At 49.9% G+C, this 24,133-nt stretch overlaps 1 protein-coding gene across 2 annotated transcripts in view; it reads left to right on the forward strand.

Moving 5' to 3' along the window:
* The first annotated feature begins 1,508 nt into the window (after nt 1-1,508).
* PREX1 (phosphatidylinositol-3,4,5-trisphosphate dependent Rac exchange factor 1) overlaps nt 1,509-24,133 on the forward strand; it is a 194,512-nt gene continuing 171,887 nt past the window's right edge. For both annotated transcript variants that reach the window (XM_068565465.1, XM_068565466.1), the window contains exon 1: nt 1,509-1,836. In XM_068565465.1, coding sequence (XP_068421566.1) covers nt 1,624-1,836 — 213 coding nt within the window. In that variant the 5' untranslated portion in view covers nt 1,509-1,623. The remainder of the gene's footprint in view (nt 1,837-24,133) is intronic.

A 24,133-nucleotide genomic window follows, 5' to 3' on the forward strand; every position in this document is an offset into this window, starting at 1 on the left:
GAGAGGGCAGAAGACACCCCACTCTCTCCTTGTGTCCTTATGCACTTGCAGTATTTATCCAGAGGCCATTGGGAGAATAATCCTGGGTGTTCGGAACAGCCTAAAGGATGATTACAGTCTACAGGGGGACATTACATGAATCGGTCAATCCACTGCAGAGACACAATCTCTGGCCCTTGAACAGGGGCAGGTTAGGAACTGTGTAGACAGTATGGAGAGTGGGGCTGGGCTAAGAGGGCTGTTCATACATGCAATATTAATTAATAATAAACATTTATAGAGAAATTTCTAGGTGCTGGGCACTGTTCCAAGAACCCCTATGGATTAACACATAACCCTGTAGGACACCATTAGCTAGGTACCATGATTATTCCCACTGTAATGATAACACTGAGGCTCTTGATGTAAGGATACCAGGGCAAGGTCACCCGAGGAAACTAGCAAGTGTGGGAGCTGGGATTTTAACCTGAACAGGCCCCAGAGGGATCTTCCCTTCACACCGTCTAGTGCGGCAGGTAAAGACATTTGTCTAGCAGTTTGCTGATTATCAAGGTCACACAGAGCAGCCTAGACTAGAAGCCGGGTTTCCAAAGGCCTTATGGGGGCTGGGGGTGTATGGAAGGAGGCACGGGCAGAGCAGCTGCCACTTGATTAGTGACTGGAGAGCAGATAATAATTTCCTCTGGGAAAGGTTGGAAAGGGCAGGCTCATCTCATGGGGGGCACAGAAGTTATAAAGAAAGAGAAAAAGAGAAGAAGGAAGGAAAGAAAAAGGAAGGGGAAAGAGAAAAGAGGGGGTAAGAGAGAGAACGAGAGAGCCGTGCGTCTTCCTTCCCAAGGTCGTGGCAGCGCCCGAGGGCACCCAAAGGCCTGGGTGTCCCAAAGGCAGGGGCTGGGGTCACCGCTTTCTTCCCGGGGCCGGCGGGGGCGCGCGTGGTGGGGAGGGCTTGCTCCTGAGCGGCTCCGCTGCCAGCTTTTCCAACCGGGTGTTGACTCAGCCCGAGCGGCGGCAGCCGGCGGCCGGACCTGCGTGTTTGTGCTGCGCGCGGTGGGTGTCGCGTGTGTCGGGGTGGGAGTGGCGTAGCCCGCGGCGGACGGGGGGGCGCCACGCGTCCGGGCGCGGAGTTGGTGCGTTGGCCGCGGCGGGCGCGCTGCTTCGGACTCTCGGGGCTCCGCGGGGCCCCTCGCGGAAGATTCTCGCCCAAGAGCCCCCGGCGCCCAGCTCAGGCCGAGCCGAGCTTCCGACGTAGCAGCCCAGCGCCGCGGCGCGTCTCCAAAGGGCCCAGCGCGCGCGCGGAGCGCCTCTGCGGCCCGAGCGCGGCGTGGCACTTGGCAGACGCTCCCTTGGCGGCGGGGGGAGGCGGCGGCCTGGCCAGCCGTCTGGGAGCCCCGAGGGCCGGCCCCCTCCCGCCCCTCGTCCAGCCTCCGGGCGCTGCCTCCGCCCTCGGCCCGGGCCGCCCGCCCCCAGTCCCGCCTGCTCGCCCGCCGCGCCATGCGCCGGGCCCGCCGCTGAGCCCGGCCCGCCGGCGCGCCCCGTCCGGGATGGGGTGCCTGGACGCCTGAGTCGCCGCTCGGCGCGACCTCCGCGCGGGGGAAGGAGCCGGTGCCGCGCGGCCGCGCTAGGATGGAGGTGCCCGGCGGCAGCGATCCCAGCGGCGACGGGGCTGGGGACGGTGCCCACCTGGACCCCCGGGCACCCGGCGCCGCTGCGCCCATCTCCGGCCAGTGCGCGGCAGCCCGGGAGTCGGAGCGCCAGCTGCGCCTCCGCCTCTGCGTCCTCAACGAGATCTTGGGCACCGAGAGGGACTACGTGGGCACCTTGCGCTTCTTGCAGTCGGTGAGTGTAGCCCGGGGAGCGCGGGGACAGCCTCCGCTCCGGCCGCCAGCCCCGCTGTGGAGCGCAGGGGCCTCCGGCGCGGGGTGGTCCCCACAACCTGTGGCCACGGCCCCCGGGCGGCGCGAGAATCGCCTCAGACGTGGGGAGGGCGGCCTCCTCCAGAGCTGGGCTGTCGCCTCCCTGGCCGGCCCCGACCCGGGGTCTCCCTCACTCCGTTTCTCCCCACGGCACGCTGCCCTTTTGTCTTTTTCTTTCCCCCTCTCCGCCTTTCAAATAGTTTTAAAATTAGTTACATCCGTGAGGCAGGGTCTCTGGGAGCCAGGCGCCGGGAGCTTGGGTTTCTGCGTTTTTTTTCCCGGGGATTTCTTCGCCACCTAGTGCATCACAGACTACTCATCTAGGACGGACCCTAGAAATCCTAGAGCCCAGAGTCCCTAAGCGCCCAGTAGAGTAGGATAAAACCCAAAGCCCGGAGTAGGGACAGAGTCGACAAAACCCTGGGGTAGGACCCCTCTTTCCCACGCACACGCTTTTGCTGGAGCTTGGGGACAGTGGGTTTCGAACTCACGACTCTGAGGTTCAGTCCCATCCTCCCCATCCCCAACTCCAAGTTGCAAAACCACAGCGTCAGATTCTGTAAAATAACTGAGCGCTTATTATGTGCCAGGAGCCTATGTTTGTCATGAGAAGGTTGAACCTTCACAAGTGGCCCATGAAGTAGGGACGAATATTTCCCTCATTTTTTAGATGGGAGAGTTTAGCTCCAGAGAGGTTGAGTAACTTGCCCAGAATCAAACGACTGGTTAATTGGGGATACCGGATTTTGAACCAGGGCAGTCCCAGCCAGTGCTCCAAACCCCTATTCTCGGCTGCATTTCTTTTTTTGTTTCTTCTTCTTCTTCTTTTTTTTTTTCTCTGTGAGAGGGAGGAAGGGGCCACTTCCCTACTCTCCTAGGAAGTGAGAAAAGTGGCTAGGGGGTGGGAGTGGGGTGAGCCTTGCTGGAAATTAGGAGACTCTGAGGTCTTTAATCTCCAAACCTCCTGCTGGGACCTCATTTACTCCCTTCTCTGCTCTAGGAAGTCTTTTAATCCTGGTTCAGGAAGGGCTGGTTGTGGGGGGCGGGGGCGGATGGTGTTTCCTTCAGAAACCCCAGAGCCAGGCTCTACAGCTCCCAGTCTCGGGGGGGAAAGAGGGAGACTCTGGCATCCTCTGGGGTCCCCCGTGGCTTGGGGGTGCAGCTGAGGCTGTGTGAGGTCCGAGTTTTAACTCCAGGAGGACAGAGCCCTTCTCTCTGTGAAAAGAGGTGTGTGTGTTGAGGGGTGGATGGGCGGGGAGGAGAGTTGTGCAGAGGCATTGAAAACCATTTGGCTAAAGGACCCTTCTAGAAAGGCCTGTGAGAATGAGGCAGGGTTGGCCTTTCTTTCCCATCCCTCCCTCTCTCACAGTTAAAAAAAGAAAAGAAAAGAAAAGAAAAGAATCTGCTCAGTTTGAAGCTGGCAGTTTCTGAATTAAAGATGTAGACAGCTCTGGTATCTCTGAGCAACGTCAGATTCTAGGGAACTCCTCACTTCTCCTTCTAGCCACTCCCTGCTTCTCAGTCTGGAAGGGAAAGAGGAAAGACAAGCCGATTTTTATATTAATAGGAAAGAAAATATACGTCTTCCTCCCACATCCTTGCTCTGGATGGTGTGGTGCCTTTCAGAACAGATAGAGATGGCATTTGGGTTAACTGTGGTTTTAAATTGTCCATGTGTAGAGTCTGAGGAAGCTGGAATGATGGAAATTGATTGGAATCAACCATCCTTATTATTAAAGAAACAGGAAGAAAAAGATTTCTCTACTTCCATATTATCTCCTTGACACTTTGAATTTGCTGAGCTCATCAGTTTTGTTTTTGTTTTTTTTGTATTGACCTGTCAGTTTTGAGATGAGCTGGTTCCGACTTGGACGTCTTGGATCACTCGTGCACATGTCCTGGCCTCAGTTTCCCCACTTGTCAAATGAGGGAAGGGGAATCCAGGCTTTCTTTCTGCCTTGTCCTTTTGGGTGTCCCCAAGCTGGTGCCTTGGGGACACCTGGTTGTGTAACCTGACTAGCGGTACCTCGTTTGTGAGCTGTAGCAGACCTCTCTTGTTTGGCTCCATCAGAAACGGTCCCTAAACAACCCAAGATCTTTCAGTTTTGAAAACCCAGGGCTTAGAGCTTCACCAACTGCTAATTACCAAGGCTTTCCATGGCAGCGAGGCTGGCAGCTTGCAGGCTGTGATTCTCTCCTGTCTTCCCACTCTCTCCTCCCAGCCTTTATACTTACTAAGGGCTTGTTCCCGCTCGGAAGAATGCTGGGTAATCCCTCCCTGCTTTTAATTCCATGTGGCAGAGGCAGGTCTCGTAGGGTTGCCCTGGCCTCCTTGTGTCCCTTGTTTTAAGGTCCTGTTGCCAGTAGAAATGAAGCCTTTGGGGTAGACTGAGCATTGTGCGAAATGCAGAAAAGCCAGTTCTAAGTTCCTGCTCTAGAGGAGGGCCAGGTTCTAGTCAAGGGTGGTGAAATGGGTGTTTACAGAAATCCAAGTATGAGGCTGGGCTCGAGCCAGACTGCTTGGGGTCGGGTCCTGGGGCTGTGTGACCTTAGGCAAGTGGCTTGACCTTTCTGAACCTCACTTTCCTCATCTGTGAAGTGGAGAATGATAATAGATCTTATAGGGTTTTTAAGAGGATAAGTGAGTTATATAAATATATATAAAGCACTTAGAACAGTGCCTAGCAGGTAGTAAGGCATTTCTAAATATTAGTTATTATCATTAATTGTTATATGATAATTAAATATTACAGATGATTAAGATTATAGGATTCTAGCATCTAGCAAGCAGGAGTAGTCAGGGAGGGCTGCCTGGAGGAAGTGAGATATGAGTCAGCACTGAAAGGAGGACAGGAACTCTGAGTGAATTTCCTTTTGACCATCTGCACTCCGGAACCAGTGGTTTTGTTTGGTTCCAGGCCTGGGGCTCTCTGGTTCCTCTAGAATCTCCCCATCATTGCCCACCTCCTTCAGGAACTGGATTGCACCTCCTCCCCTATCTCCGATGGCGACTGATGACTTTGGTGCCGTATTTTGTGTGTTTATTGAAGAGTCATGGAAAGGCAAGGACAGCCCTCTTGTATGGATGCTGGATTTCTCTTGGGGGACCCCATAGAGATTGTGGGAGAAAATGCCCCAGGTTTTGGCTGAACCTTGGATCTCAACATCTAGAAGCCCCGGCTGTGTTGGGTGCACCGTGTATTTTTTTTTTTTTTTGAAGATGAGTGGGTACCAAGGGGTAAGGGGTTAGGAGAGATGCACAGGTAGAGCACAAAGGATTTTTTTTTTCTTTTTTTCAAAGGAATTCCTTTATTTATTTTTTTATTATTTATTTATTTATTTATTTATTTATTTTTGGCTGTGTTGGGTCTTCGTTTCTGTGCAAGGGCTTTCTCTAGTTGCGGCAAGTGGGGGCCACTCTTCATTGCGTTGTGCGGGCCTCTCTTGTTGCGGAGCACAAGCTCCAGACGCGCAGGCTCAGTAGTTGTGGCTCACGGGCCTAGTTGCTCCGCGGCATGTGGGATCTTCCCAGACCAGGGCTCGAACCCGTGTCCCCTGCATTGGCAGGCAGACTCTCAACCACTGCACCACCAGGGAAGCCCGCACCGTGTATACTCTTGGGCAGTGTTAATAATGATAATAACAGTGACAGTCATTACTGTGTAGGAGCTGACACTGATTCATTGTTTACCCTTCTATCAATTCATTTGATCTTTCCAACACCCCTACGGAGGAAGTGCTGTCCTTATCCGCATTGGCAGATGAGGAAACTGAGGCATAGATAGTTTAAGTGAGCTGCCCTGGGTCATGGAGACAGCTGCCCACCCCAGAACTCATGTCCCTAGCCACTTCGCAGACTACATCTGGCTTATAAAGGGCTTGACACCTGCCTTATTAGGGTGGCAAAACTGGGATTCGAACCCAGGTCTCTGTGACCCTTACCCTGTGCCTCTGCTTCCTCTGGTTACTTCCCCTCTGTGACTCCTGTTCTCTCTTCCACACAGCGGGCAGAACTTAGAAGAATGGAAACGTCAGGCTGCTGGGTTCCTCCTTTGCACTCCGTGTCTGTTCATGGCGTGAGGGCTGAATGTGGGGCTCTGGAGCCAGGCTGCTGGTGTTCAAATCCTGGCTTTACTCTGCACCGCCTGTAGATGGCCCTGGGCAGGTCACCAGCCTACTCTGTGCCTCAGTTTCCCCATCTGTACAATGGGCATAGTACAGCACCTGCTGCATCATAGGGGTGTTGTTGAATCCTCAATGAGCCTGAGGTTAACGCTCTTAGCACTGTGCCAGGCACAAGTAGGTGCCCAGAATGCTCTGGTGGCTTTTTGGAGGATGTGCAGCAATGGGGGGCAGTTGAGGTTGTCTCTTTGGGGCTCAAAGTCTTCCCCCTTAAAGAGAGGCCGGGTGAGCCTTGAACCCACTTGCCTCTTGGTTGGATTGGTTTGGGGTCTCTGCCTGCAAGGGGGGTGGGGGGTCTGTCGTCAGGGGTAGGTGCCAGTGGGTCCCCTGATGGGTGTGCCATCCAGCCTGGGCGGATGACCTGAGAGACTCCTGCGTGGGGAGTGAGTGGTCAGCAGCCTCCCCCGAAGGGCTCCCCTTGCCTGAGGACAGAGACCTGTCACTCTCAGGCACCCAGAGGGTCTGCCTGAGCTGGCTGGGCCAGGGTCCCTGAGGATCAGGGGGTGTGGGCAGAAAGCTCCCAGAATATTTTCTGTGGTTCTGCTTTTTGGGGTTAGGAGACGAAAGCTTTTCTTTTCATTGGAGCTCTGCTTGCCAAAACAAGAAACTGTGGTTTTGTGTTGTCACTATTTTTTTTTTTTTTTTTTTTTAAGATTTTGTAGTCCTAGTCTGACACTAGGGAGCAGTGCTGGGGAGTGGGGACGGGGGGGGGGGCTACGTTTTAAATTCCGCGGTCACTGAAACAGAATGACCTAACCAGTGATGTGGGGGGTTTTCACAAGCTTGTGTTGTGCAAAGTAGGATGCTAAGAAGTTCCGCCTTGGGAAAAAAAGCACTAACCATAATATGATGTACGTTGTATGTATAACATTACAGGAGTTTGGAGAAAAAGATGGAAAGATGTATATCTTGTGAAGAAAGGCAAGCAGAAAGATGAAAAAGGAAAAAACGTTCTAAGAAAGGCTGTTTGTAATGCCCTTTCCACGTAAAATTATGCATATGTATGAGAATATATTTTTTACAAATCGCCGATGGAAGGAATTGTATTTTCAGCATGATTATTAGATGAATGCACAGCAATAGTAATAATAATTTTGCTAACACTTACGTAGTGCTAGATGTTTGTAAGCCCCGTATAAAGCATTCTCTGTGTATCAGCTCAAAAGTTCCAGGTATTATTGTGCTTACCATTTTACAAATGGAACAAAGGCACAGAGAGGCCAAGTCAGTTTCCCAAGGTCACACAGCCTGACCCAGCTGGGATTCAAACCCAAGTAGTCTGGCTGCATAGCCCCCATTCTTTACCGCTACCCTTAACTGCCCCAACATGGTGCTGTGTTCATGACCCAAATGACTGTCTTTGTGAGGCCTCTGGGCTGCCCAGGTGGGCGAGAATTAAGCCAAAAGGTCCAAATTATCTGAGCTTCAGGATGCTAGAGGGCCAGGACCAGGCCACTTTGTATTGGGCTGAACATTTTCAGGAAGCAAGTGAAAATGTTGTGCTGATAAAAACCTAAGCATCAGCAAGAGTTAGATGAGGCCCATCTTTTGTGTATTGCAAACAGAGCTACGTACAGGTAAAGCCATAAAGAAATTAGACTGTTTTTCTCAGTGTGTATGTGTATAGGGAGCACCTGCTGCATATTCCGGGCAGTGTTTTAGGCCACAAAGATGCAGCCGTCAACAGGGCAAACGTGGTCCTTGTCCTTATGAGAAAGATGACTCAGGGATGCTAGAACTCGTGCATTGGAATGCGAGTGCTCTTCAAATAAGCATCCCGGACACCCATTCACTATTATTCTGGTGTTTGCTCTTGTGACCATTTCTCTGTCACTTTAAGAAGAGATGGATGGGGTTGGTGTCCCTGGCTTCTGGAGGCTTCAAGGGGCATCTCTTTCTTAGAGAGTATCCCCCTTTATCAGGCCAGCGAGCAGAAGAGCTGTTGGGCTTGGGGCCACACCCTCAGATTAAGAAACCCACATCCTTTCTGCTTTACAGCTGCTCCTCTCTTAAAGCTTTTGCAAGAGTTGAGTCTTTGAAGTAAGCCATGCCTTGCTGCAGAACTTTACCTCCCAGATTTCTGTGATTTCTCTTCTTTTTTCCAATAGACACAGGTTCTCTGGCTGGAACCCTAGTGAGAGGTGGGCAACCAGAATATGGTGTCCCACTGGCTTTGTTTCGCAGGCACCAGGTGAGGTCAGAGCTGGTTCTTGCCCCAGAATTTAGGAGACAAAGAACTTGTGAGCAAGCCAGGGGGTGGAGGGTCTGAGAGCCCCCCTGGAGGGACCCCCTGCAGAAGTTGCGGCCCCAAGGGGGAGGTGAGCCCTGGTGAAGGGTGGTGACTCTGCAGCTGGTCAGGGTTCCAACCCGAGAGTTCTGGGGGGAGAGGGCTTGGGGGCCTTCTCTGGCGATTTGTGTTTTAGCCTGGATTCAACATCCTCAAACAGGTTCTACAGGGGGCATTTCCAGCCCTACTACCTGGTCTGGGGTGAATCCCTCCATCTTCCAACCTTCGGCACTATTGACATACTGGGCGGGATTATTCTTTGTCGTGGGGTTGTCCTGTCATTGCAGGATGTTTAATAGCAGCCTTGGCTTCTACCCACTAGATGCCAGTAGCATCCCCTTCCCCCAGTTGGGACAATCAGAAATGTCTCTAAACATTGCCACATGTCCCCTGGGGACAAAATAGCCCCGGGCTGGGAATCACTGGCTAAAACCTCCTTTGACCACCAGCTCTGCTTTCAGACCATTTTAGGGCATTTACAGGCCTACATAGCCATGTATAGCATTGATGTGTATGTGTAAATGTGTATGTGTTTACATACATGGCATGGTACGGTTTGTTCTTTTCACTCCGCAGTGTGTCTTGGGTTCATGGTTAAGAGCACAGACTCTACAGACAAATGGCCTGGGTTTGAAACCCAGCCCTGTGACCTTGGACAAGTCCTTTTGCCGCTACGAGCCCTGGTTTCCCCATCTGTAAGATGGTCGTAGCCCTCCTAGGGTGGCTGCCAGGATTGAGTGTAGTCATGCATGCACCTGGCACAGCTGAGTGCTGAGGGAGGGTCAGCCTCCCGGAAGTACTTGCCGCAGAAGGAAGCCCTGAGGAAGGAGGGAAGCCCTCCAGCCTCCCAGCCGAGTGTGGACTTTTAGGTTTATTTTTATTTTCTCGGCTCCTGGAGGACCAGAAGAGGATCTGCCTGCCCGCCCCTCTTTTGTCTTGTGGTCAGACACACAATCTGAGTTTACCCGCCTGGTTCCTTCCCCAGGGTGGAGCTGACAGCCGATCCCTTGTTTCTGGGCCAGGGGAGGTGAGGCTATTTCAGGCTGGCGGGACTAGGGCCACTGAAGGTTGGTAGAGGCAGGTGGCCAGTTGCCACGGAGATCTGAGGTCTTTCCTCCCCTCGCTGGAGAGGGTGGGTAGCTTCTGCAAGGGGCTACTCCCAGGAGGCGTGAGGCCAGGGTCAGAGTGGGGCGTGGGCAGTCAGTGCTTTCATTCACAAATTCACTTGTTCACTCAATAAACGGACGTTAAGCACCTACTAAGTGCCAGACACTGGGCTAGGTGTCGGCATGTGGCCAGTACAAGATGGACAAGGTTCTTGCCCTCATAGAATCTTCGGACAGTACAAAAAGAGGTCACTTGGGAAAGTGACAAGAGGTGTAATAATGATAAACTAGTCCACTGAGGCCCTGCTGTGTGCCAGGTACTATGTGAATTATCTCTCTGAACCCTTGCAATAACCCTCTGAAGTAGAGACCGTCATTATACCTATTTTGCAGGTGGGGAAACTAAGCCCCAGAGAGGTTGAGTGACTTGCTCAAGTCCACACAATTTGAGAGTGGGTGCACCAAGGAGGAAATAAAATGGGGATATGTTGGTGACAGGGACGGTGGCATCTATTGAGATGGGGTGGTCAAGGGAGGCCTCTCTGAAGAGGTGGCATCTGAGCTGAGTCCTGTGACAGAGAAGGAACCAGCTGTGGAAAGAGTCGAGAGAAGTGTGTTCCAGGTAGAGGGAATGGCATGTGCCAAGGCCCTGAGGCAGGACCATGTTTGGCTTGTTTGAGGAATAGCAAGAGGCCAGGGTGACTGGAGGGGAGGTGAGGTTGGCATGGGCAGCGGGGGCCTGGTGGCATGGGCCTCACATACATGGTGAGCAGTTTGGGTTTGAGTCTTAGTGAGCTGAGGAGCCCCTGGGGGGTGAGATGGCTTCCTGCTTCCCGGGAGGGAGGGGGCACCCCTTGTTTTCTGTTCAAGAAACTGATTTGTATGATTAAAAACTGTTAGGTGGCACCTTGGACTCCACCCTCCACTCACAGCCGTCATAACAGCACTTTACCTGGTGTCAGCTCTCACCTCTGCCCTTGGGGGAAATGTCTTTTTCAGACCCACTTCACAGATGAGGAAAACTGAGGCACACAGGGTAACTTGCCCAGGGACACACCATCTGGAACTGGCCGTCGCCTCCTCTGCTCTCACCCTTGCCTCCCACGGTCTGTTCACCATACACAGCCCGAGGAGTCTAGTTAGCACTTAAGTTAGGTCATGCCGCTGTGCCGCTCAAAGCCCTACTGTGGCTGCCACCGCCCTCAGAGTAAAAGCCACGTCCTTAGAGTGGCCTGGAAGGTCCTGCATGATCTGCCCCTGTCACTTCTCCCATCCCTCTCCTAGTCATCTTTTTTTCTCATACAGTTTTTTTTCTTTAATTGAGATGTGATTCACACACGGTAAATTTTACCCCCTAAAGCGTACAATTCTGTGGTTTGGGGTGTATTCACAAGTTGTGCAATCATCACCGCCATCTAATTCCAGAATCTCCTGTTGCTCTCAGTCCCTCCCTCACTTCCCTCCAGCCACATTGGCCCTTTCTCAGATGCACCTGGCATGCTCCTGCCTCAAGGTCTTCTCACTTGTTCTTTCTGGAATGCTCTTCCTCTCCAGTATCCCTGTGGCTCACTCCTTCAGGCCTCTGCTCAAACGTCATGGTCTCCATGAGGTCTTTTCTGACCACCCCCCCACTTCTAATTCGAAATTGTACTCCACCCCCACTCACCACTTCCTGTCTCCTTTTCTCTGGGTGGTTTTTAATTTACTGTCTCTCCAGCACCAAGAACAATGCCTAGCACATAGTAGGTCCTCATGAAATATTTGTTGAATGAAGGGAAAAAAAGCGCCTCTCCTCTGTATACATGTTTATATATTTTTTTAAATAATGTGATTATCTTGATTTATATAACTGCTAAATATTTTTGTGTGGACTTTTGGGGCCCAGGGTCTGGCCCAGACTGTCTGGGTCTGAATTGTGTCTCTGCCCCTCAGTGGTTGTGTGGCCCTAGGCAAGGAGCTTCCCCTCTCTGGGCCTCAGTTTCCTCATCTGTAAACGGGTTGGGACACTTTGCTCAGTGTCTGGGACATGGCCAGGCTCCAGTCAATGGTGGTCGTTCTTTCATTAAAATTATTATTATGTTTTAAATTCTTAGTATTTCCCTATTTTTTGTACAAGGACAGTTACAGGGTCTCATCTTGAAAAAAGTGCCTCAGATCATTCCTGGGGCTTGAAATAAGCAACTGAATTCATTTTGACCAAGTGGCCCCTTGGCCCGGACTCCTGGTCTCTGTACTCTGAAGGCAGCTGGAAACAAGGGCATCTCTGGGATGACTGGCATTTGGAGCTAGAAGAGATTAGCCATCTCCTTCCCTAAGGAACCCACTTAAGGATAGAAAAAAAATGGTCAACTTCTCAAAAATGTGTTAAGGCCCCCCCAGCACCCGACTCTGAAATCCCTCCACAGACTTGAGTAGACATGGAATAAACCATTCCCTACTTCCTGGGTGAGGCTGTTACACATCCTGCTTCCTTTGTAGTCTCACAGTTGTGCAGATGAAGAAACTGAGGCCCAGAAATGTGAGGCCACTTGCCCAGGATCACAAGAGAGGACGTATCCGTTATCTATTGCCGTGTAACAAATGACTCCACAGTTAGTAGCTTGAAGCAGCCCTGTTGATAATCACCTTGTAGTTTCTGTGGTCAGAATTCCGGGCATTATGTAATTGGGTTTCCTGCTCCAGGTCTCACGAGGCTGCAGTCATGGTATTGGCCAGGACTGTGGTCTTGTCTGAGTCTTGGGGGCCTCTGCTTAGGTTCTTGGTCGAATTTAGTTTCTTGTGGCTGTAGGACTGAAGTCCCCATTTTCCTGCAGGCTATTTGCTTGTGATGACTCTCACCTCCTAGAGGCTGCCCTCAGGTCCTTGTCATGTGCCCCCTTAAACATGGCCCCTTCCCATAACCTAATCACAGGAATGAACTCAGCTGCATGGTCCCACTTATTCAAAAGGAGAACAGATCCTCCAGGGCATGTACACAAGGGGGCAGGACACCTGGGGGCCATCTCAGGCTTCTGCTTATCACCATGGCAGGTAGTGGATTTGAACTCAGATTGATTCCAAAGTTCATGTTCTTGACCACTGTGTGTTTTTTTTTCCTTCTCTGGCCTTGTCCAGGATGGACCCTAAGTGAGGTGGATTGATTGGTTGGTGGAGTCATTGGGTTCATTTTGAGCGAGATGGCTTAAGTGGGATGTCGGTGGGATGCCACTTCCCTCCCTGGCAGGATCTGGTCTCTCTAACACAGACCCCTGTTATGTCTTGAAGTGATTTGCTGATTGGGTTGTTGAGAATAAGCCCGGAGCATCTGCTCCCCTAGGTCCCCTCCCCAGTCCTAGTGGGGGTTTAGGCTCAGACCTGGCCATGGGGCAGGTGCCTGATGGCTCCCTCCTTTAGGAGACATTTGTGTCATATGTTGTCACCCTAAGGGTGGGATAGGGATTGCGGCAGCCATGCTGGTTGGTATTGATTTCTAAATATTGGGGCTTTTTCAGATAACTTATTATTTAGTGATTTTTAATTTAATTTTGTTGTGCTCAGAGGATATGCTCTGTGGATTTCCAGCCCTTTGAAATGCTGGTTTACGACCCAGCATACGTCTGCCTTAGTGACCATTCCCTGTGCACTGGAAAAGAATGTGTGTAGGCAGACCTCAGAGATATTGCGGGTTTGGTTCTAGACCACCGTAATAAAGTGAATATTCCAATTCAGGGAATCACACTAAATTTTTGGTTTCCCAGTGCATATAAAAGTTATGTTTGCACTATACTGTAGTCTAGTAAGTGTGCAATAACATTATGTCTAAAAAAAAATGTACATACCTTAATTAAAAAATATTTATTGGGGCTTCCCTGGTGGCGTAGTGGTTGAGAATCTGCCTGCCAATGCAGGGGACACGGGTTCGAGCCCTGGTCTGGGGGGATCCCACATGCCGTGGAGCAACTGGGCCCGTGAGCCACAACTACCGAGCCTGCGCGTCTGGAGCCCGTGCTCCGCAACAAGAGAGGCCGCGATAATGAGAGGCCCGCGCACCGCGATGAAGGGTGGCCCCCACTTGCCTCAACTGGAGAGAGCCCTCGCACGGAAACGAAGACCCAACGCAGCCATAAATAAATAAAAATAAAAAAATATATATATATATTTATTGCTAAAAAGTGCCAAAACAATTGCAATAGTAACATCAAAGATCACTGATCACAGGTCACCATAACAAATATAATAATAATGAAAAGGTTTGAAATATTGTAAGAATTACTAAAAGTGACCCAGAGACATGAAGTAAGCAAATACTGTTGGAAAAATGGTGCCTACAGTCTTGTTCGACACAGGATTGCCACAAACCTTCAATTTGTAAAAAACACAATATTTGCGAAGCATGATAAAGTGAAGCGTGATAAAATGAGGTCTGCCTGGACTCCTCTGTTGTTGGGTAGAATGTTCAACAAATGTCATTTAGATCAGGGTGGTTTATAGTGTTGTTCAGGTCTTCTGTGTCCTTACCGACTTTTGGTCCCCTTGTTCTACCAGTTACTGGTAGAAGTCTCCAACTATGGTTGTAGGTCTGTGTATCTCTTCCTTGAATTCTTTCAGTTTTACTTTAAAGTCCTTTTGTTGGAACATACACATTTATGATTATGTCTTCCTGATGAATTGAGTCTTTTATCATCATGAAATACTGCTCTTCACCCCGATTATGCTCATTGTCTTGAAGTCTCTTTAGTCTGATATTAATATAGCCATGCCAGCTCACTTATGCTTTCTGCTTTCCATCTCTTTCCTGTTAGCCTCTTTGTGTCTTTATATTTCAAGTCCATCTCTTATAGGCATCACAGAGCTGAATCTTGCTTTTTTATCCATACTGACAGTCTCTGCCTTTTAATTAGACTATTTACCTCACATACGTTTAATGTAATTATTGACAGGGTTGGGTTTAGGTCTAATATCCTGCCATTTCATTCTGGTTTGTTTGATGAGGCAATGGCAATCAAAAAGGATCTCCTTCTTCCCCATCCCCATTGCGCTAAAGGTAAGGGGAGCAGGAAATTGAGGTTGATTGAATCCAGACTCCTTGCTGTGGCTTACAAAGCCTCTGTGATCTGGACTGTGCTCACCATGCCAACCTCATCCCTCCCTGCATTCACTATGTCCTGGTCCCATCAGCTTTCTTTCTGTTCTTGAACTTGCTAGGCTGGTGAACCTTTTCATTTGCTGTTCCTCTTGCCTGCAAAACCTTTAACTGTGCCATGCATCAGGGGTCCTTCCCTCTTGTTCAGCTGTAACTCCAGTGTCACTTCCTCAGAGAGCCTTCAAGTCACAGTCTCTGTATCACCACACTTGTTTTCTTCTTGGTCACTGTCACTCCCTGAAATAATCTTGTCTGTTTACTTGATTAGTGTCTGTCTACTCCACTAGGATATAAGTCATATGGTCTGCTGTGTTCACTGACACCCCTCCAGCACCTAGCACATAATGGGCGCTCTGTTAGTGTGGGTCGAGGGAGTGAATGTGTGAGTGAAAGGGATCGAATGGGGTGCACTCTGTGGCAGAGGCCCTCCTGGTGCCTGCCACCAGGCCTCCCTGGTTCCTTGACTTTGGGGAGCATGGACCCCAGCATGGGGAGTGGCTGCAGGCTGGCATCCTTGACCTCCTGCCCTTACCACGCTGGGAGGGCAGAGGGAGCTCTGTGTGGTCCCAGCCACTAGCTGATGGCTGGCCAGGCTGTCGATTGGGTGGTCTTTTAAGGTTTATTTCCCCTTGATCACAAAGGTAATAAATACAGTGGGGGCGTGTGTGTCAAAAGCCCATTCCCTTATGTCCGTTCAATTACAGGCTCTCTCTTATGGAACCAAGTATGATAAAATGATGTTTTATGTATGTACCTGGCTGTATATGTTATACGTTTCTACATATGTTCGGGGGTCTAGACGTAGAACTCCAGTGTGCTGTATTTGTGGACATTTTAATGCATTTTTTCAAAGTTAATTTTTTGGTAACTTTTTATTTTGACATTTCAAGAATATAGAGCACCCTGTATACCTTTCACCTGAATTCACCAATTGGCCCTGGGCTACATTTGTCTTAAAATTCTCCCCTCGTCTTTCCCTTCCTTCCCACTTCCCATGCCCTCTACATACACACATATGTGTGCATACACACACGCACACACACACACACACATTATTATTATTATTACTTTGATCCATTTGAGAGTAATTGCAGACGTGATGCCCCTAAATAATTCAGCATGTATCTCCTAAGAACACGGACATTCTCTAACATAACCACAAGACACTGAACAAAATCAGGAAATGTAACACTGATAGTAAATTATACAATCCATGGGAATTCTCTGGCTGTCCAGTGGTTGGGACACCACGCTTTCACTACCGAGGGCCCAGGTTCAGTTCCTGGTTGGGGAACTAAGATCCCACCAGCCATGCGGTACAGCCGAAAAAAAAAAAAAACTTATACAATCTGCAATCTATATTCAAATTTCACCTATTTTCCCAAAAATGTTCTTTGTACCTCCCCTCCTTCCCCATCCCCAGTCCAGGGTCCAATCCTGGATCATGCATCATATTTCGTTGCCTTCTTTGGCGATTTTGACTGTGTGTGACTTTTAGCCTTGTGTGGGTAGTAGGAACTCTCCACTAAGATGTGGCTCTGCCAGTGCTTGTCCCAGGCCACTACTTACCTGCTCTGTGGCGTTGGGCAAATGCCTCTTGGGCCTCAGTTTCTTCGGCTATAAAGAGGGGAAATCTCTGTTTTTCCCCCATAGGCTTCTTCTCGTCCACACATTTCATTGAGTGTCTACTGAGTGCCTGGCTTTGTTGTAGATGCTGGTGAGTCAGCAGTCACAGGGCAGGCAAACATCTGGGCCCCCGGGGGGGGGGGGCGGCTGACAGGAGAAGGTTAGGTGGAGTAAAATAGTAGGTGCTGGGCACAGAGCTGGCTTCCAGGGACGCCCTCCACGCATTGGCCGTTTTTGCTGTCTCTGCTCTTTGTAGAACATTTGGAAAATAAAGACAGGCAAAAAGATCTCACCCTTCCAAACAGTCACTTCACCTTTTGGTACATTTCCTGCTTGCTCTTTGCGTTCTGCTCGAGCTGAGGTGTGATCACACCTCACACACGATGTTTCGTCTTACTTCTCTTGCCCCTTCTGTGCAGCTCCTCGTGTCCCTGCCAAGCACTCTTCATCACTAAGCCTTTAATGGCTTCGTAGTGAAACGTGGGGCTCTGGATCCGCTCTGTCCAGGTCGAGTTGTTAGGGAACTGTTGACTGAAACCTCCCACCTTGGCCAAGCCCGCTCGCCTGAGCTGTCTCACAACCGGAGGTCCCGATAAGGAACACGGTGCCGCTGTGGAAAACTAACCGGAAGAATTCGGGAGGGGCCTGAAGAGGGAGGAGACAACCAACCTCCCAGAGTACTTCGCGCTGGAATCCATTTTGGCTGAGAGATGCGCGCGCGCCGAGGAAGGACCCAGACGCAGACTATGGGCCACGCAAGGTGACTGGCCAGAGACAACCCGGAAACTAACCCCATTACCATAAAACCTGAGACTGCGAACCACGTGACAGAGCAGTTCTCCTGGGGTCCCTGACCCTGCTGCTCTCTGCCCAGGCGCCCCTTTCCAGTAAAGTCTCTTGCTTTGTCAGCACGTGTGTCTCCTCGGACAGTTCATTTCCAGGTGTAGACAAGAGCCCACTCTCGGGCCCTGGAAGGGGTCCCCCATCCTGCAACAAAATCCTGGCTACTTACCGGCTGTGTAATGTGGTCAAGCTGCTTCACCTGGGCATGCCTCACTTCCGGAAATAGTGCCCACCTCTTAGATTGATGGGGAATTAGATGAATTAAGATCCGGAAGATCTGTAAGCTCTCAAAACAGTGCCTGGCACATGGTAAGTACTCCGTATTTATTAGCTATAATTATAATAATTATTATAATAACATAATATAATACACTAATAAAATTATTATCAGTTAACCATTACTTTTATATTGGGCATTTACATAGATTTCAGCTTTTCACAATTACAGAGTACATGCGTCTTCAAGTTGCCAGTTCTTTTATTGATTCAGTAACTGGGGGCTGAAGAAACTTTGGTTTAGGGCCTTTTGGTATTTTTGAAAAAATTTTTAAATTTTTGGCTTCGTTGGGTCTTCGTTGCTGCACATGGGCTTCCTCTAGTTGCGGTGAGCGGGGGCTACTCTTCGTTGTGGTGCGTGGGCTTCTCATTGCAGTGGCTTCTCTTGTTGCGGAGCACGGGCTCTAGGCACACAAGCTTCAGTAGTTGTGGCACATGGGCTCCGTAGTTGTGGCTCGCGGGCTCTAGAGCGCAGGCTCAGTAGTTGTGGCGCACAGGCTTAGTTGCTCCGTGGCACGTGGGATCTTCCTGGACCAGGGCTCGAACCTGCGTCCCCTGCATTGGCAGGCAGGTTCTTAACCAATGTGCCACCAGAGGAGCCCCGGGCCTTTTGGTCTTTACTAACCCAAAGAAATCATTGGCACCTAGAATCCTACAATCGGGTTGTAAGAGCTGAGAGAGACCATGACGTCATCTCACCCATTCATTTCATTTTTCCAGAAGGGGAAACTGAGGCCCAGAACTGTTCAGTGACTTGGTCCAGGCTTACCAGTTGAGTTTGTGGGTGAGATGGAACTTGAAATTGAAAGCAGACTCCTATCCCATGATTGTTCTGCTTTTGTCCAACAGCCCAGATGCTTGGAGGGCAGAGAGGGAGCTTTAAGTTGTGTCCAGATGAGTTGGAGGAATCTTGTGTGCCTAGAGGATGCCTTTGCAAAACTTTATTTTCAGATTCTGTAACTTTAGTGACCATAAATGGTATGTGTGTGTCTGTGTGTCTGTGCCTGTCTGTCTGTCTTACTATCATTCATCCTCCATGGGTCCATAGCACCATGAGTTCCAAACTGGGGGTCCTCAAGCCAGCGCAGGCCCGTAAATAGGTTTTGTCAGGCCTGTACAGTGTTTTAAAATTTTTTAATTGGTTGCCAGCATTGAAAAATCAAGAAATTTCATACAAAAATTTATATTTCTGATTTCTTAAATAATCAGAAGATCTGCCCACATCAAGCTTGCATGCCTACAGGCCAACACTTGGCTGGAGCTGAACAGCAGCTGCCTTCTTTAGACAGGGCTTGCAGTCTTCAGTTTGCCACAGTCTCCACCCTTCTGTAATGTCCCTGACATTGAAACCAAATATTGGTTGCCATTTATCATTGTGCTTGCTCTGCTGTTTTTTGTTTTTTGTTTTTTTTTAAATACAGTTAAGAGGACATTGGAATATTTTTTCCAGCCCTTGTTTCTATCAAATGGAAAACTGAAAGCCAGACCAAGAGGGTTACATATTTTAAGAAACAAAGGAGGGGCAGGTTTCCCGTTGGAAGAAGGGTGTGTTTAATAAGCAAAAAAGTGCTTTTTTGTTAAAAGGATGTGACTTCCATTGTCATTACGAAGGACACCCATCCAGTCCCCACTCCTCCCCACTCAGGCAGCTGAGTTTGAGATACATCTTGGTAGTTTGTGGGTGGTCCTTCTATTCTCTGAGGTGAGTAGAGGGGGAGAAGGTGGTTGTCTCTTAGAGGATGATTCTCTTATCCTGACTTCATTTCCTGTGGCCTGTGGGCAATCATTCTCTTTTCTTTTTTGCAACATCAGCTGTTGAACTGGAGGTTGCCACATTCATCTGTCCTACTTCCTGAATCTTGTTCTGTACTTATGCTCCTTTGGAAGATCCTGGGGTGCAAATCCCAGAGAGGAAGCAGTGAGCTCCTACAAGGGTGTTAGGGGGTCCCTCAGCTACCATCTGGGGCCTCCTTTTGGACTTCAGGACCCTGGTACCATCCCAGTCAGGCTTGGTGTCTTCCTGCGCTTGTGCAGCCCCGTGGAAACCTCTCCCCTGCTTTGTTTCTCCCAAATCTAGAAGGTTTTAAAACAACAACAACTATAATAACAACAGTAATAGCACTGCTTTTGCTCACAAGATCAGCAAATGCTGGTTGTCAAGATTCTTTGGTTGCAAGTGACAGAAAACCCAGCTTAAACTGCCTTCAGCAGAGACGGGAATTGCTTGGCTTGTGTTAAGGAAGGGTCTGTCTGTTGTCCTGGGGTGGCCTCTGATTGGCTGCCTTGAGTCATGTGCCCATCACTGAGACTGACTGGCCAGGTCTGGGTGAGGGGCCCACCTGTACCACATGGCAGTGGGGGAGCCATGGTTTCTGGAAGGGAGACTCCAGGGTGCTGGGACCAGAAGAAGGGGAGGGATGCCAGCTGGGAGCATCTCTCCTCCTCTGTGCTGGTACCATCATCCCAGATTGGAAGCCTTTACCTTCTCCTGAGTCTTGGGTCACAGGGAACCCTGTTGTCACTTGGGCTGCCTGCAGTGCCCCGTGGCTTTTCCACATCCTACCTCAAAGCCTTGCTCATACCCTGCTTCCTCAAGAGGTCTCCCCTGACTGTTCTGGCTCTTTCCGTGGATCTAATAATAGCATCAGCATCCACATGTGTGAGATGTCTTCAGTGGACATGTCTCAAGCAGCATAACCTCCCAGGAATCTGGCGGGGAAGATGTTCCAACGTTGCCTATTTTATGGATGAGGAAACAGAGGCTCAGAGAGGTTCAGCAACCAGAAAGGCTTGAGGGTCACACAGCATCCTTTTCTCTCATTGGAGGCTCCATCGTGTGTGTTTTGTCTTCTCTAAGGCCATACAACCTGGGTTTGAATCCAAGTTCTGCCCCTTCTAGGTGTTGTCACCTTAGGAAAATGGCTTAACCTCTGTATCTGGGGGAAGAACATTCCAGGCACAGGGAACAGCAAGTGCAAAGGCTCTGAGGCAGGAGCATGTTTCAGGAACAGCAAGGAGGCCAGAGTGGCTGGAGTAGAGTGAGCCAGGTGAAGCGTGAATTGGAGGTGAAGTCAGGGAGGTAACAGAAGGGTGGGGGAGGCTGGTGGGCAGATTGTACAGGGTCTTGTGGGCCATTGTAAGGACTTTGCATTTTACTTTGAGTGAGGTGGGAGCCCTTGGAGCTTTTGAGCAGAGGAGGGACAGAATCTCACTTAGCTGTCACAGGATCCCTCTGGCTACCAGTGGAGAATGGACTGTAGCGGGGCAGGGTGGAGGCAGAGGGAGGAGGTTGCATGGTAGCAGGTGGAACAACATGGCAGCTGGGGTCTGGGGTGTTCCACAGGTGGCTAGAAGTTAGTTAATTGCCCCTCCTTTGTGCTCCTGTGTTGTTCGTTAGCTGTATGACCTTGGGTCCTGGCTTTATCTCATTGAGCCTCAGTTTTCACATCTGTAAAACGGGGTTAATGGTGTTACTTCTCTTATCAGGCTGTGGGCATGAGTTACATGCGATGATAAATGTAAAGTGTTTCCCGGAGTGCCTGGCACGTTGTAAGCTCTCAGCAAATATTTGTGGAGTAAACCAGTGAGTGAATGACAGGGAGTTTGGGGCTGCTCCAGCTCTGCCCAAGGCATCTACCCATGAGGTAGCCCCAGAGCGGGAAGCATCCCGTCCCCCTGCCCAACTCTACCCTCCTCCTCCCCATACACGGAGATTTGAATGAACAGAACCCAGAATGTTCTGGCAACAGTCGCTCCCTCTTTCCTAGTGACAAAGACATCTTTGTTATGCCTGGGTGTGAAATCCATCTCAGAAATGAGGATGGTGCAGGCTCAGGAGGCAGCTTGCAAGGATGGGGAGGAGCTTGGGAGGAAGACATCTCAGGGCCCTGCAGAGGGACAGCCTGCTCCCGCACAATCATCTAGCCTCATGTGGGTCCAGAATGCTCTTGAACTGGTAGTACTTTGTGGAACGAGAACTACGTGGAGCCGCATTTCTGCTGAGAAACCACATCAGTCAACAGTACCTTCTGTAGCATTACCATTATCTCGCTCTCACACACAGAGGAAGTGATAATACCCAGTGCTGGTGTGCCTGCTGGGAAATGGACAGTTCCATAGGATTGCTGTCAGGAGTATTAATGCTGCTGTCTTTTGGGAAAAATAGTCTGGCCATGTTTTCTTGTTTATTTATTTTCCTTCTCGTTTCATTGAGATGTAATTCACATACAGCACTGGATAAGTTTAAGGTGTACAGCGTCATGATTTGACTTACGTCATGAAATGATGATCCCAATAAGTTTAGTGAGTATCCATCGGCTCATGGAGCTACAAAATAAGAGAAATAGAAAACATTGTCCTTGTGGTGAGAACTCTTAGGATTTACTCTCTTGACAACTTTCATATCTAACGTACAGCCGTGTTAAGGATATTTATCATGTTGTAGTCTGGCAATGTTTTCAAAAGTGAAAACCCAGGATATCCTTTGAATCAGTTCCTTTGGGAATCTCTCCTGTAGAACCAAGAAGAAAAAGTATGTAAAGATGTCAGAAAGCTGTTTGTTCCGGTTTTGTTTATCATGGCCCTCCGCCACACAAAAGGCAACCACTTGGGTATTCATTCGCAGAGAAAAGGCTAAGGTTTTTGCTCACCCATGGTTGGGATGTTGGGCAGCTGTTTAAAAGAATGAACTAGATCTCTTCTCTTGATGTGAAGGGCTGTACGTGCTGTACTGTTGAGCGAGAAAGGTTAAGTTGCGAGTCAAGTGTAGAGGGTGATCCCAGTTTTGCAGGAGAAAACCCAACAGCCAAAAGACCCTCTGGATGGGTATTTACGAATGTCGAGAGAGGCACTGTAGGATGTATCCCAGGATATTAACATTGGTGGCCTTGGGCTGAGAATGGGGAGGGTTTTAGAGAAAGATATTTTGTTTATCTTTGTATTTTTTTTTTCATTGTTTACTGGTTATAATGAACACATTATTTTTCAAATTAAGACAAACTGACAATTAAAAAAAGACAGTTGCTGGCTTCTCACTCGTGTGGCAGACCCGTACATAATATTGGGCCATATAAACCCTCCCATAGTCCTTTTTTTTTTTTAAATTTTTATGTATTTATTTATTTATTTATTTATTTATTTATTTATTTATGGCTGTGTTGGGTCTTCGTTTCTGTGCGAGGGCTTTCTCTATTTGCGGCAAGTGGGGGCCACTCCTCATCGCGGTGCGCGGGCCTCTCACTATCGCGGCCTCTCTTGTTGCGGAGCACAGGCTCCAGTCGCGCAGGCTCAGTAATTGTGGCTCACGGGCCTAGTTGCTCCGCGGCATGTGGGATCTTCCCAGACCAGGGCTCGAACCCGTGTCCCCTGCATTGGCAGGCAGACTCCCAACCACTGCGCCACCAGGGAAGCCCCCCCCCATAGTCCTTTGAGAATCAGGATAACGGGGTGGTTGAACAAGATTCTGAATCCAGGCCTCTTATGTTAAATCTGGGCCTCAGATTTGACCAATGGACAAAGATCTTTGCCCCTGTGGAGCTGACATCCTGGTCAGTGAAGGACTGTGCCTAGAACAGGGGTTTCCAAACGAGGGCACGTTTTGCTCCCCAGGGGACATTTGGCAAAGCGTGCAGATGTTTTTGTTGTCATAATTGCAGAGGAAGGATGCTACTGGCATCTGGTGGGTAGAAGCCAAGGATGTTGCTAAATAACCTGCAGTGCCTTAGGACCACCTCCGTGGCATGAATCATCTGGTCCCGAATATCAGTAGTGCTGAGATTGAGAACCATGGGCTAGATCAGTGTCTGGCACACATTAAAAGCTCAACAAATATTAGCTGCTGTGATGAAAAGATGACATAAACATGTCTTTGTCTGCTGCCCATCTTACAGACAAGGAAATCGCGGCTTGGAGAGGTGTCGTCACCGAGGTGGGAGTGGGATGCCCCATCCCTGGGAGTGGGAGGTGGAGTTCGGGGCTCGGGGCTGGCCTGTAAGTCCAAGAAGTGGGGAGACCTCGATGCTGGGGAGACTCTGGAGACCCAGGCCTGAGCTGGGTGCTGGCCACCCCTCCTGGCTCCCCAGCTTGGTGCCAGCACTGTCGTCTGCCAGTCACCACGATGTCTCGATGTCTCGGGCCAAGGTATGTTCTCAGCCCCCTCCCCATGTGTCAGTCTTTGTCACGTCCTCTGTGCTGGCAGCCCCGGAAGGAGGGGCGGTGGGGGGGATCCTTTTTATTTCCGCTCAGGAAAAGCTGTGTTTGGTAGCAGCACATGGTGTCAACAGCCAGGGGCCTGATTCGGGCAGCTCTGCCAGCTGACAGCCTTTGGATTACCTTGCGACAGCCTTGTCCCTCCCCGAGCCTCAGATTCCTCAGCTGGGTGATGGAGTGGGGCGGGCAGTGCTGTATCCTCCCCTGCCTCTTTCTTGGACACAGGTGAGATGTTGGATGTGCAGCTCCTTTGTCCACAGCAGGTCATTCTAGAAGGAGGAGCTGACGTCATTATTACTCTTTATCACCGGTGGGGGTGGGAGCCCAGTGTCAGGGGGCTGGGGATGGCTCCTTCCTTCTCTCCCTCTGTCATTTTATCCTCATTCTGTGATTGAGTTTGTCTTGTTCGATCACTTTAACTGCCATCCCTTTGCTGACATTTCCCAAATTTATATTTCCTACTCTGACCTCTGCCCTGACCTCCAGGCATCTGTATCCAGATGATGACATCTCTCCTTGGGTGTCTAGCGGGCATTGCCAACACCCCATCTTCACCAGCTCGCCCTGCTCA

Source organism: Eschrichtius robustus, chromosome 16 (assembly GCF_028021215.1).
Source record: "Eschrichtius robustus isolate mEscRob2 chromosome 16, mEscRob2.pri, whole genome shotgun sequence".
Classification (NCBI taxonomy): domain Eukaryota; kingdom Metazoa; phylum Chordata; class Mammalia; order Artiodactyla; family Eschrichtiidae; genus Eschrichtius; species Eschrichtius robustus.